The 12,570-nt window shown below is 38.1% G+C and overlaps 1 protein-coding gene across 1 annotated transcript in view; it reads right to left on the reverse strand.

Annotated features, from left to right (window-relative positions):
- Positions 1-3,356: 3,356 nt before the first annotated feature.
- LOC114268825 (patatin-like protein 2) overlaps positions 3,357-12,570 on the reverse strand; it is a 30,045-nt gene continuing 20,831 nt past the window's right edge. The window contains exons 2-9 of the mRNA XM_082918790.1: positions 9,219-9,372; positions 6,062-6,070; positions 5,661-5,839; positions 5,185-5,377; positions 4,879-5,040; positions 4,438-4,740; positions 4,144-4,319; positions 3,357-3,788 (exon numbers count right to left, since the gene is read on the reverse strand). Of these exons, the coding sequence (XP_082774916.1) occupies positions 3,698-3,788; positions 4,144-4,319; positions 4,438-4,740; positions 4,879-5,040; positions 5,185-5,377; positions 5,661-5,839; positions 6,062-6,070; positions 9,219-9,372 (1,267 nt within the window). The 3' untranslated portion in view covers positions 3,357-3,697. The remainder of the gene's footprint in view (positions 3,789-4,143; positions 4,320-4,437; positions 4,741-4,878; positions 5,041-5,184; positions 5,378-5,660; positions 5,840-6,061; positions 6,071-9,218; positions 9,373-12,570) is intronic.

The following is a 12,570-nucleotide window of genomic DNA, read 5'->3' on the forward strand; positions in this document are numbered from 1 at the left end:
AGACCCTCAATGAAACATGAAGAGGAGGCCAAAATAAGACTGTTTTCAGTTCTGAAAATTGCCCAAAAACAGAAGCACAATAGGCTAACAAATCATGCAAAAATGGAGCCAAAAGAGAGATATAAAGGCAAGTGATGAATGAAAGCCTCAAACAGCAATGAGCCCTTCAACAATGTTGAAGAAGGGCTCAAAATAAGCTACTTCTCAGTTTATGACAGAGCTCAAAAAAGATTATACATAGGCCAAAAATACTACACAAGATAATGGCATACAAGAGGGATAATGAAGAAAGTGTATCAAGAGGGCGTCAAACAGTGAGAGGCCCTTAAACAAAAGTGAAAAAGAGCTCAAAATAAGCCTAGTTCCAGTTAAGGCCGGAGCTCAAAACAGCAAGCATGTATGGCTAAGAAATGATACAAGATATGGACCAAAAAGGGAGAAATGGCACTTACCCTTGAAGACAAGTCTTTAGCAAATCTTGGCTTGAGTTTGCAGCACTCCTAGGCCTTGAAGAACATCCTCCAGCTGCTGGAATGAAGGATGGAACAGTGGGGCTTGGTGGTGTAGTGTAAAATGGTATAGGGTTTGAAGGATGGAGGCTTGGTGATAGAGAGGGAGAGAGATATAATGCAAAGGGTTGAGGGGGAATTTTCTTAACCCTAAACTAGCAGCTGGAGCTGCTGATATATAGGCAAAAATGGGGGGAAAATGGGGGGAAAAATGGAGGGAAAACAATCCAAATTTCCCTCCAAAAAGGCCAAAAAATGGGATATAAAGGCAAGTGGTAGCTGTTAGACCCAAATGACCGAGAGTCCTTCAACAAAGTTGAATAGGGGCTCAAAACAAGACACTTTGTAGTTTATGACCAAGTCCGAAACAGCTCACAAGTAAGCCTAAAATACCGCGCAAAAATAGGCCTAAAAGAGCGTTAAAGAAGCAAGTGATAGGAGGAGATCTCAAATAGCAAAAGGTCCTTAATCAAACATGAAAAGGACCTCAAAATATGACTGTCTCAAGTTTGGGTCGGAGCCCAAAAATGTAAAATGAAGGTTCAGGAGCCAAAACACGCAGTTTGGGGCCCCGAAAGTGGGCTGTTAGGCACCGAAAGTGGTGTCCGACCACAAAGTTGGTCTCTCAGACCACAATGTCCCTCAAAAGGGAGAAAATAAGATGTATGCCAAAAACTGAGGCAAACGGAGGTGGTTAAGCGGTCCCGAACCGAGGCACACGGCCAACGACTCCGAAAAATCGGAAACCGGGCTCCAAACGGGCAAAATGGCCTACGACCACGAAACGTAGCCTACGACCACTGAGAGATGATCTACGAGACCTCTCCCTCCCTTTGAGAAGAGAAAATAGAGAAAACAGAGCCTGGTTCGCAAACCGAGGCAAAGCACAAAAGAGTCCGGAAGTCCGGAGGCAAGGCTCGCAGCCGAGACTCTAAAACTTCTGAACGAGCACAATATACAACATCACCGAGCGCTCAATCGGTGACGTCTGAGTCTTAAGGTCGGTCAAAAATGGAGTGTCTACAGCCGTAAACGTGGACTTGTCGGCCTTGGTATGCTAGTGGTCCGGCTCCACTTGGCTAATTGGCTTAGCATCGTCATCGGACGAGCCTGTGCCGCTTGACCAGCTCCCCTCTTCTCCCTTCACTCCACTCGATATGGTTCCGCCAACTCCACCGCGTCGTCGTCTCTCAACGATTCAAGCCTTGCGGCTGGCACTTCATCTCGGGTCATCCCTCCTACGTGTCTACGTATTGCTTCGAACGCTGGCACAAGAAAGTTCGCAAAGTGTTATAGAGGCATGTCACACGAGACAAATGAGTTCACTTCAGGGATGTGTTGGTTTTTTGAGATAAGGTAGGTAAAGCGAATAACTCCAAATGCCCACGGTTTGCCTATATTTCAAGGGTCAAGATTAAGTTTCGCCAGTTTGAAAATTTTTGAAAATTTCTGCCCTCGCCTCTTCAACGCCCTATATTAGCCTACCCCTTCATTTCCTGCTAACGCATCACTTCCCTTATTACGGGATCGTGCCACGTGTACGACCACGATCCACTACTCTCTTCTCCTTTCCTGTTTATTCCACTTCATATCATCACGTGCCACACCGCGCCTCGAGCCCTACGTGCCGCCATTTCCACTTCTCACTCGGTCACCCTTCGCGGTTGGCCCTCCTCACAGTCGGTCTTCCCACTCGGTCACCCTTTGCGGTCAGCCCTCCTCGCAGTCGAACTTCCTACTCGGGCACGCTTCACGGTCGACCTTCCTCGCAGTCGGTCTTCCCCCTCGATCACCCTTCGTGGTCGGTCCTCCTCGCAGTCGATCTTCTTACTCTGTCACCTTTCACGGTCGGCCCTCCTCGCAGTCGGTCATCTCACTTGGTCACCCTTCGTGGTTGGCCCACCTCTCAGTCGACCCTCTCACTCGGTCACCCTTCGCGGTCGGCCCACCTCTCAGTCGACCCTTTCACTCGGCCACCCTTCGCAGTGGACCCTTTTCCTAGTTGGCCATCGCAGTCGGCCCACCTCACAGTTGTTTTTCTCTCCAGCGACCCCTCGCAACCCTCGTCTTCTTTCTTATTCCCTTCGTTAGACTGAAGTTGCACTTGGGAATGGGGGACTACTGACATAGCTGGGCCCATAAGGGCTTTTGGCCCACCACTTAGAGCCCAATGCATAACTCAAACACTACAGCCCAACATTGCTGGAACCCAACGTTGCACCAGGGACCAATGATACTTAAACACTTGCCAACAAAAAAACCAGCCACGTAGGTAGACAAAGATCCTGCAGAGTTATTGCACCACACATCAACCATTAATGAGGTCCCCTACCGCATTTAATGTGATAACCTCTTCATGTCGAGGGAAAACGGCTTCACCATGAACAAGGCAAGTTAAAACGTAGGCTTTCGGCCAACATGACAGGTTAGAGTGGACAAGGAAATGATGAGTAAAGGAAATGATGAGTAAAGGGTATAAGCAGGCTTCTAAGACCAAAAAAAAGGTTAAATTCTTTATCACCATCCTATCTCTACATTCCATCACTCTCTTCTCTAACTTGCTCGTCGGAGGGTTCACTGGGGGACTCCCGTTCCCCGTTGAACTCTTGTGCAAGTTTCTCCGTGGGCCCAGCAATCGAACAACGGTTTGGGAGGCGTGGATCAATCCGACCCGTTCCATCAAGAGCTAGCAGCATCATCAATCACCAAACAAATTTTTTTATTTCACATGTCACATCAAACTTTCAAAACTCAATTCCACATACAATTCAAAACTCAATTCAACACTCTATTCAAAAACCATAACCAAACAAATTTTCTACACTCAAATCATAATTTCACAACTTATAAACTCAAAATACAACTCATACTCTCAAATCATATTTATAAAACTCTACCAAACACAACTTTAAATTATTTTTGAATATTTCCACATCTCTAAAATAGGGCGATGATGCTTCTATTTCTCTTATAAAAAGCATTCATCATACGACAGACCACATGGCTTTATTTAAAACAAATCGTTCTAATATAGTACACTAGAGGCGTGCCCAAACAATAACTTTTTTTGTCAGGCTTTCTTGTTTGTTCCTTTAAATAAATTGTATGGCTAAAGATCCTTTGGCATGCCCAAACAATAGCTTTTTTGTTAGGCTTTGTTTGTTTGTTCCTTTAAATAAATTGTATGGCTAATGATCCTTTGGCATGGAAGAAGCTGTGGTCAATTCATTAGTCTTTAATTCTCGAAGCTTCCTTTCATCCGAAAGTATTTTTGCAAACCTGTCAAAAGTGTAATCAGCAATTTGATTATTATTCATATTGGTAAAAAGAATTTTATTTACAAAATGTTTGTTTCACGGGAAAATATTTTCATAAAATTAATCTTAAAAAAACGAATAATTCATTTTATTAATATTTAGTTGTGACTTAAAAATTAATATACTAATGGTGGTAGGGTGGTGAAAATGATGGTAGTATGGTAAAATTAGTAAGACATGAAAAATATGCATTTGTTTTTATACAAAATTTTGCAAAATGCTAGAAAATATGAAAAAATTAGTTTTGATAAAAAAAAAATTATCAAAACAAATAAAACATTAATTTAAAACAATTAGCATTTATGTAAAATTGTTACTTTTTCAAAGCATCTTCATTCGTGCCACCATTTTCGATTGGCTTGGAGAGATTAATCTCCAAGTTTACTTTTGAAATTGGCTTCTTCAATAGGCTTTCTCCAATTTTGACAAGTTTCTCCAAGTTCTCTTTCGTAGACACATCAACCGAAGCATCGGTCCCCGTTAATGTATCTTCCTGCTAATAAATAATTCAGTAATATGTATTGTAAACTGAAGAGGATGGGAGGGGGGATAAACCAAAGTATGTCACCATGATATTTTGAGTTTACTAAATAATTTTTTTTATGCCTTACCTGAATACGGAGATAATTATCTTCAGAATGAAGAGCTTGGAAAACAATAGAAATATGGAAATCAATCATATCGGCACTTGCTTGAGTAAATACATCGACTAATGGAGTGGAACTACCATGAAGTAACCAACCCAAAACACTCCATTTGGCTGCCATTTTAGCATTGTACTTCTTTTCCACCTTTGCCGATCCAGTGCCTATCGATATCACCAGAAAGCGACCATAATCCATGGGCTTTATTGGAAAGAAATCTGGATTTTCATGAAATATCTGCTTTGTCACTTGGCTTATGGCAACTAATGCCTGAAAAATTAACAAGCTATTAATATCTAAACAAATCCATGAAATTAATTTAGTTCAATGATTCATTATATTGAGTTCATTCGATAAGCTAGTAGTGTGCTATAGCTAAAAGAAAATCAATTTTGATAATAATCATACCGGATTATTTGCAGCAACACCACCATCGATAAGATTGAATTCTTTAACATTTCCTTCACTGTCTTGGTTTTTGAAGTTGTATGCTGGAAGATAAGTTGGAGCCGCAGATGTGCTGATGCAAATATCAGACAATCGAGCATTCAAATATGGTGATTTTTGCACCTGAAAAGGGTTGGAAATACACAATCATTAATGCCTAATTAACTTTACAATCCTAAGTATTTGAAAATTGTTTACAAGTACACGACAATAAGACATTAATTAAAATTTAAAAAAAAAAAATTATGGAGAGCGAGAGATAGAGACAGAGGCCTCATAAGTGGAGAAAATAGTTGGCTGCAAATGCTTGATATCAAATGTTGGAATGACAACGTTTGTCAAGGTTTGATGCAATAGTGTCTCTCCCAATTTTTCCCTTATAATCCCATGAAGATATTTTCCATTGTACTTTGGTCCAGTTAATAGTTTCAACATGTTTATGATTGATCCGAATGGTCCCCTGCCATTGAAACCAAAATAAGTTGAAATGAGGGGGCGTGGTAGAACTATTTTATATCGGAATAAAACTATTCTGTGTTTATTCAAATTTTGTTATCTGAGATAAAATATCTCGAGGTTCTTTCTATCTTGCATTTTCTTTGTCCTGAGAGAGGTGAGACAACTTATTCGGGCCAAAGTCTTCGTTGCAAAAGGTTATAATACGCTCTTAATATTGTTTGTGAATTAAACGTGGCCTAGATTAATGAAGTTTTGAAGTGGCAATGTTAACACTCAAGTTGTACCTCTCTTGTGGGAAAATCTTGGGGGAGTGCTCAAGATAGAAATTCTTGATATCTTTGGCAGCAAAGAGAGGACGATTGTTTTCATTTGGAGCAGTTAACATAGCAGTTACAAGGCCACCGGTGCTTGTTCCAGCAATCACATCAAAATAATCTGCAAGTCTTGCATCTTCCCCATCAAGCTCCTAATTGATCCAAGATTGCATTATTTCGATTAGTAATATGTAAGTCCACATCGATAATTTGTTATTGATATATTTGTAGGTTACTTGTTTTGTACTTACTGCTCTTACATGGTGTTTTTTTTTTTTTTTTTTTTTTGAGAGGGGAGAAAAAAAATATAAGTCCACATCGTATATGGTGAATTAATTTATTGAATAATTTTCTGTAGTAACATACATAACATTTATCTTCTTTGTGATGAGGCATCATAAAAAATGTTTTCATGATCCATGACAATGGAATATAAACTCGCCGCCAGGTTATAACATCCTAGTAAGTCTCAAAGAGTTTTATAATATGGAAGTTCAGTAGTTGACTTTGCATTCTAGCTGTTAAATTTAACATTTTAAAATCATGTATCATGCACTTCAAAGTTACATAAAAGTTAATATGAATCCAACACACTTCTTTTCAATCCACATAATTTATTTGATAATATCAAAGTCGAGTTTGAATCCTCACCGGCCCTTCTCTCCATCTCTCGCTCCAATCAACAGACAAGATTCGTCCACATCACCCATAACAAAAACCAATAACTCAGATTAACTTAAAAAAAATAAAAAATAAATAAAAAAAAAGTTGAATTTCATTCAACACAGCACATCTGACACACTGTGCTATGTCAAATCCACCACTCACTCAATCACTCACTCTCTCTCCTAATAAAAAATTAAAAAAAAACTATTTTAATCCTTTTAATTTTATTTTCATAATATATATAATTTTTAATATAAAATTTTAATTTTATAAAATTAATATCATTGAAAATATACCTTTAAAATGAGACTAATATTAAATATATTTAATAAAAAATTAAAACAAATAAAAAGTAATTACTATGTTTAGTTATGTTTTGAAATTATTATTTTTTAAATAGAAAAATTAATTTGATGAAATAAACACACAAAAATCATATATTTTTCAAATTTTCAAAAATAATCTTCATTCATGAAAATAAAAAAAAAATTATTTATGAAAATAAAAAAAAATCATATGAAAATATTTTTTTAAAAAAAATCATATAAAAATTAATTTGATGAAATAAACACACAAATGAATTTGGGCTATTTTGGGAAGATGATTATAATCAACTTTCTGGTTAAAAGTTGCTTATAAGCAGCTTTTTTATGAGAAATGAAGTAGATTATAACCCACTACCCAAAAGGGCCATATTAAAAATTCATATGATTTTTTTCATATGATTTTTTTTTTTGAAATGAAGATTATTTTTGAGAATTTCAAAAATATATGATTTTTGTGTGTGTATTTTATTAAATTAATTTTTATATTTAAAAAATAATAATTTAATATATTAGTCTCATTTTAAAGGTATATATTCAATGATATTAATTTTATAAAATTAAAATTTTATATTAAAAATTATATATATATTATGAAAATAAAATTAAAAAGATTAAAAAAAAATTTAATTTTTTTTTAGGGGAGAGAGAGAGAAAAGGGGGGGGGGAATTTGGATCATCGGCCGCCTTACCCGGCAGCTCGTTTTGGGGGCTTTTTTTTTTTTTTTTTCTTTCTTCTTCTTCCTTCTTGTTTTCTCTCTCTCTCTTCGATGATCCAAAACCGAAGGGGAGGGGAGGGGGAGAAGAGGGAGGAGGGAGGGGGAGGTCCGATCGTCGCCGTCGCAGCTCGTCGCCTCGCCGCCGGCCGTCGCAGCACCGCCGCACCGCCGTCTCCTCCGCCTCCGCCTCCGCCTCCTCCTCCTCCCCCACTGGTTATGGCCCCCTCCAGTCCGGCCCACCGGCGGCTCTTCTTCCCCTCCCCTCCCCCTCTCTCTCCTTCCCCTCCCCTCCCCTCCCCTCTGGTTCTGTCGAGCTCAACGAGGAAGAAGAAAAGAAAAAAAATGAAAAAATCCCCAAAACGACGTCGTTTTGGGGGGCTGATGGAACGGCTGCCGAAAACGGCGGCCGAGGATCCTTGCTCGGGGGGGGTGAGTGACGTGGGACAGTGTGTGGGACTCTATGTGAGATGTGCTGTGTGCTATGTGTTGAATGAAATTTAACTTTTGTTTTTTTGTTTTTTTTTTAGTTAATCTGAGACATAAATTTTGCTATGGATGACGTAGCCGAATCTTATCCGTTGACAGGAGCAAGAGTTGGAGAGAACAGCTGGAGAAGATCCGGACTCATCAAAGTCCCGCTCGGTACCCAAAAAAAAACCATGATTATGAATTTTATAATAAATATTATTTTTTTAAAAAAAAAAATTGATCAATAAGTCTCATATTTTAGACTTATAATGCGTATAGTCTCATATTTTTTCTTGTGATCCATTTAGTCTTTTTGAATGTATAATGACTCATTTACCCACATTGGAGTATCACATTTAAAAAAAGTATACTAAAAAATTTTTAGTGTTCTATCATAACCGTCACGTTGGAGTGTCACATTTGAAAAAGTACACTAAAATTTTTTTAATTTTTTTAAATTGTCATATCATACCCGCCGCCACGTTAAAATGTCACATGTCACGTTTAGAAAAAATACACTAAGGAGTTTTTAATTTTTTTAGAGTGTCACATCATATTTGTCACGTTGTCACTTTTAGAAAAAGTATACTAAGAAATTTTTTTTTTTTTAGTGTTACATTATAACCGCCACGTTGTCGCGTTTGAGAAAAGTATACTAAAGAGTTTTTATTATTTTTTTTGGAGTGTCACGTTGTTCTATTTGAAAAAAGTACACTAAGAAGTATTTAGCTTTTTTAGAATAAAAGTTTTGAATTATCATATTATACTCCTCACGTTGTCACATTTGGAAAAAATATACTAATGAGTTTTTAATTTTTTTAGAGTATCACATTAATACTTGTCAAATGGGAGTATCACATCATACATGTCACATTAATAAAAGGGCATAGTTGCCCACCAAAACACTACCAAAATAAAAATAGAACCACACAGAAAGAAACTCTCTACTAATAACACTTAACAAATCAATAAAAAAATTTGAGACTAATTAAAATACTTATTTATAAAATGAGATTTATTGATAAATATCCCTTTTTTTCAACTTGGATCATTTGCCCCCATTTTCGGTTTGAAATTTCTATGGTACTACCACATCATCTAAATTTAATTTGAAGAATAAGTTTTAAATATTTCTTTACTAAAAAAATTGCATAAAATTTAAATTGTGACGATGTGCTAGACTAGAGTTAGAATAGAAAATAGGAACAAAAAATCTCATACCCATTTTTTTTTATAAAGTAGAGTGTGTTGTGTAAATTCAAACACAATCCGAATGAATCTGTTACATATATATATATATTCAAATATTTTTTTAAATACATAAAATTATTGATTAACGATTGAGGATATACCTGAAGTTGGGACTCAAGGTAAGTAAGGATAGTGGCCGGAATGATTCCTCGAATGCCACCTCCGTCAATGCTAAGAATGGTTATCAAGTTTCCATAAGTTGGGGGTTGGATTTGACGAGGAGATGCTACTACTTTCTCCATTTGAAAGGGTTTCCTAAAACAGAAAATGTTTTTGTAGTGTCTGTTTAGGAATAAAAGGAGGCTCTTTTTGAAGTTTCAGATGTTTGATTTTGCAGCTAGCTAGGTTGTTTATTTATAGACCTCGTTCTTGGTCAGAAGAAACTTCCTCATACCGACCTGTTTTCGGCTACGCAGTACTGTAGTTTGCTATTAGTGACGAACATGAACACTAAGAAAATTGCTAAATTTTAAAAATAATAATACGTGTACGTATTATACAAATAAAAAAATTATACACAATAACATATAGAATAATGTGTCTCATTATGAAAAGTTTATTTAAAAACACAAAACCTGCTATTATAAATATAATTTGCCAATTTGTCATTTCCATATAATTTGAAAATAAATTTTGTATAAAAATTTTGGTGGAACGAGATTTTTCTAATAATATTATATATATGCAAGTAGTGTTGTGATTGGCACGGATCTCTCGTTAATAAGATTAGTTTGCCTCATGTATTACGTGCATATTATGATCAGTTCTAGGTACATGATTTGATTAATGACCAAATACTAATTTAATAATTTCTTGTTTATCATGTTGCAATTTACAAAACTAATAAAGCCGAACTTAGTTGGTCACTATGACTCTCTTGAAGATTTAGTTTCAAAAGGGAGATCATGAGTTCAACTTTGCAATTTATAGTTTACTAATTGAATCTTTGTACGCAATTGGATAACTCCAGCGTATTATGTGATATTGTTTACGTAGCACTTTTGAAAAACCAATTAGGTGCTGTACGGGGAGGAAATAATTCTCCTCGTATAATCCTGTTGACCAAGTCCACGCTCTTCCGTACGACGTCGCTTTATCACCTGAAAACACAAACGTGAGCTAGCCGGCGGGTGAGTGCCGAAAACCTCTCCGATGCCTAAGTCAGTAAGCTTGACAAATAGACAAAGTTTTATGTTCTCAGAAAGAATTGTGTTCAATTACCTCCTCCAAGGTGATGCTTGTGAGCTTTTATAGGTTTCGAGTGGCATAATCCTAGTAGGACTTTTATTTCTCCATGCAGAGTCCTCCTAGGATTCATACTCCTAAAGGATAATGCTTATCCTTTTACACCCCCCACTGCTTAAACCAAGTGGGATGGTTTTCTCCATGGCCGAACTACCATTTGACCGAAGTAAAACTGGCTATGCTGAGCCACAAAGTAAGCCAAACTATCCTTAGTTCAGCCCTTCCCTTTACTCTTCCTTATATCGGTTTCTCATCTGTTCAACCTATGGTGTGTTTGGACCGAACCAACGACTCTCGACCAGTATAACTCCCTGACCGGTACACCTCTAAGGCCGACATAACTTCAAGGCCGGTCTAACTCCAAGTTGCTCCCGGACCCGAAGTACATTTACAACCCTTTAACCGAAGTAACTTTATAATTCCTGAGCCGAAGTAATTTTGCCTCCCTGGGCCGGAGTAACTTTGTTTCTCCTAGGCCGGAGTAACCTTGCTCTCCTGGGCCGGAGTAACCATTACGGCCTTTTTACTTAGTCCTTCGCACTTTGGGCCTCAAAGCCCAACTCGCAGCTTGGCCCAATTTTTCCCAAAAATTACCCTCTCAATTGCCCCTTAATTCCATCTGCGCAACATGATTGGGATTACTAGTCTACTGGCCGAGCTAGAGTTTATTAAGCCTTTCCAGCCGAGCTAAAAACCCTCGGGCTCTCCAACCGAGCTAATTTTATTTCGGGCTTCACTTTGTCCGGTCAAAACGTCTCTTCAATCACGACTGTAACGCTTCCCTTTCCGTATACACGTGGCATGCCCCCATTCGTAGAAGGCAGCTGTCAACGCCGTCTTCGTGTTTCGTAATTTTTGAACAGTTACCGCTTCTTCCCTTTTCTTTTCCCTTTCTCTCATTTCACAAAACACTTTTTTCATACTTGAACCATTCACCTTTGGATTAACCACTCTATCATTCCCTTTCTTCTCTCTCTACCTTGTGTTCTTGCTGCTCTTTCGTTGCTTCTGAAGACTGATCTTGCTGCCGTCATCACATCTTCAGTTCCCTCTTCTTCAATCTTGGTAAGTAAACTCATTTTCCTTCCTTCGTTTTGCTTTCGTATCTGTTCTATGTATTTGGTTTAATGTGTTTTTGCAAAACATGTTCTTCGCTTTCTGTTTTACTTCTGAACTCTCAGTAGAACTCATGTATGTGTATGAACTATTCTGTAGAAAATTAGTTTCTGATCCAAAATCTTGCCCCAACCGAACTAGGATACTGTTTTTGTGCTACAGCGGTAGATCATCTTAGACAATTAACCGAACTAGAACTTGTAAGATGACAGTAGCTTTGAAAAATAAATTTCCGATTCAATTTAGCCGAAATAAGATCACCGAACGAAGTATGAACTCAATAAACCAGGAACCTCAGTCATTAACCGAGCTAAGCCTTTGGGGCTAAGCCAGCTTTCTCGGTTTCTATATCAGACTCCGAAAGCTGCCCCTAGAGGCTCAACCGAAGTAACAAAACACATAGGTCAACCGATTTAGGCCCTAGGGCTAAGCCAGCTCTCTTAGTTTTTAGACCGAACTAAGAAAGCCGCCCCTAGATGGCGAACCGGTCTAATAAGCAACTTGCTCAAACCGAGCTTACCAAACCTTTTGCCAAACCGAGATATCACCTGCCCTTAAAGCCGAAATAGGGCATTTTTACCTTGTTTTTAATTTGTAGCACGGTCCTATGATCTGTGCTTAACCCCTTTGTTTTCTACTTTGCAGACTTAGGTTGCCCAGGCATTCCTTCTTGTGCTCAACCGAGCTACTTGAGTCCAATCTTCCGACCGAGATAACTTATTAATAATTTATACCACAAATGGGTAAGTATAGGTATCTGGTAGATACCCCAGGTGGCATGGCCGAATTCCGAAGGGATTATGGCATTCCAAATGATGTACACCTTACCCTAGCCAAAAAGGAAACCATTCCGTGGAACAACCAAGGCTTTGTCCCCTTTACTGTTTTATCTATTATAGAAACCGGACTAAGGTTCTCGGTCCAGCCTTTAATTTGCGAATTTTTTAGGCAAACCAGACTATGCCCAACCCAGCTATCCACCAATACATACCGGATAATAATGGGTATTGCCGAGCTAAACCGCCAAGCAGGCTTGAACCTCGGTTTAGCCGAAATCTTCCACCAGTACTCCATAGGTTCCAAAGATGATGG

Source organism: Camellia sinensis, chromosome 3 (genome assembly GCF_055761805.1).
Source record: "Camellia sinensis isolate YWXY chromosome 3, ASM5576180v1, whole genome shotgun sequence".
Classification (NCBI taxonomy): domain Eukaryota; kingdom Viridiplantae; phylum Streptophyta; class Magnoliopsida; order Ericales; family Theaceae; genus Camellia; species Camellia sinensis.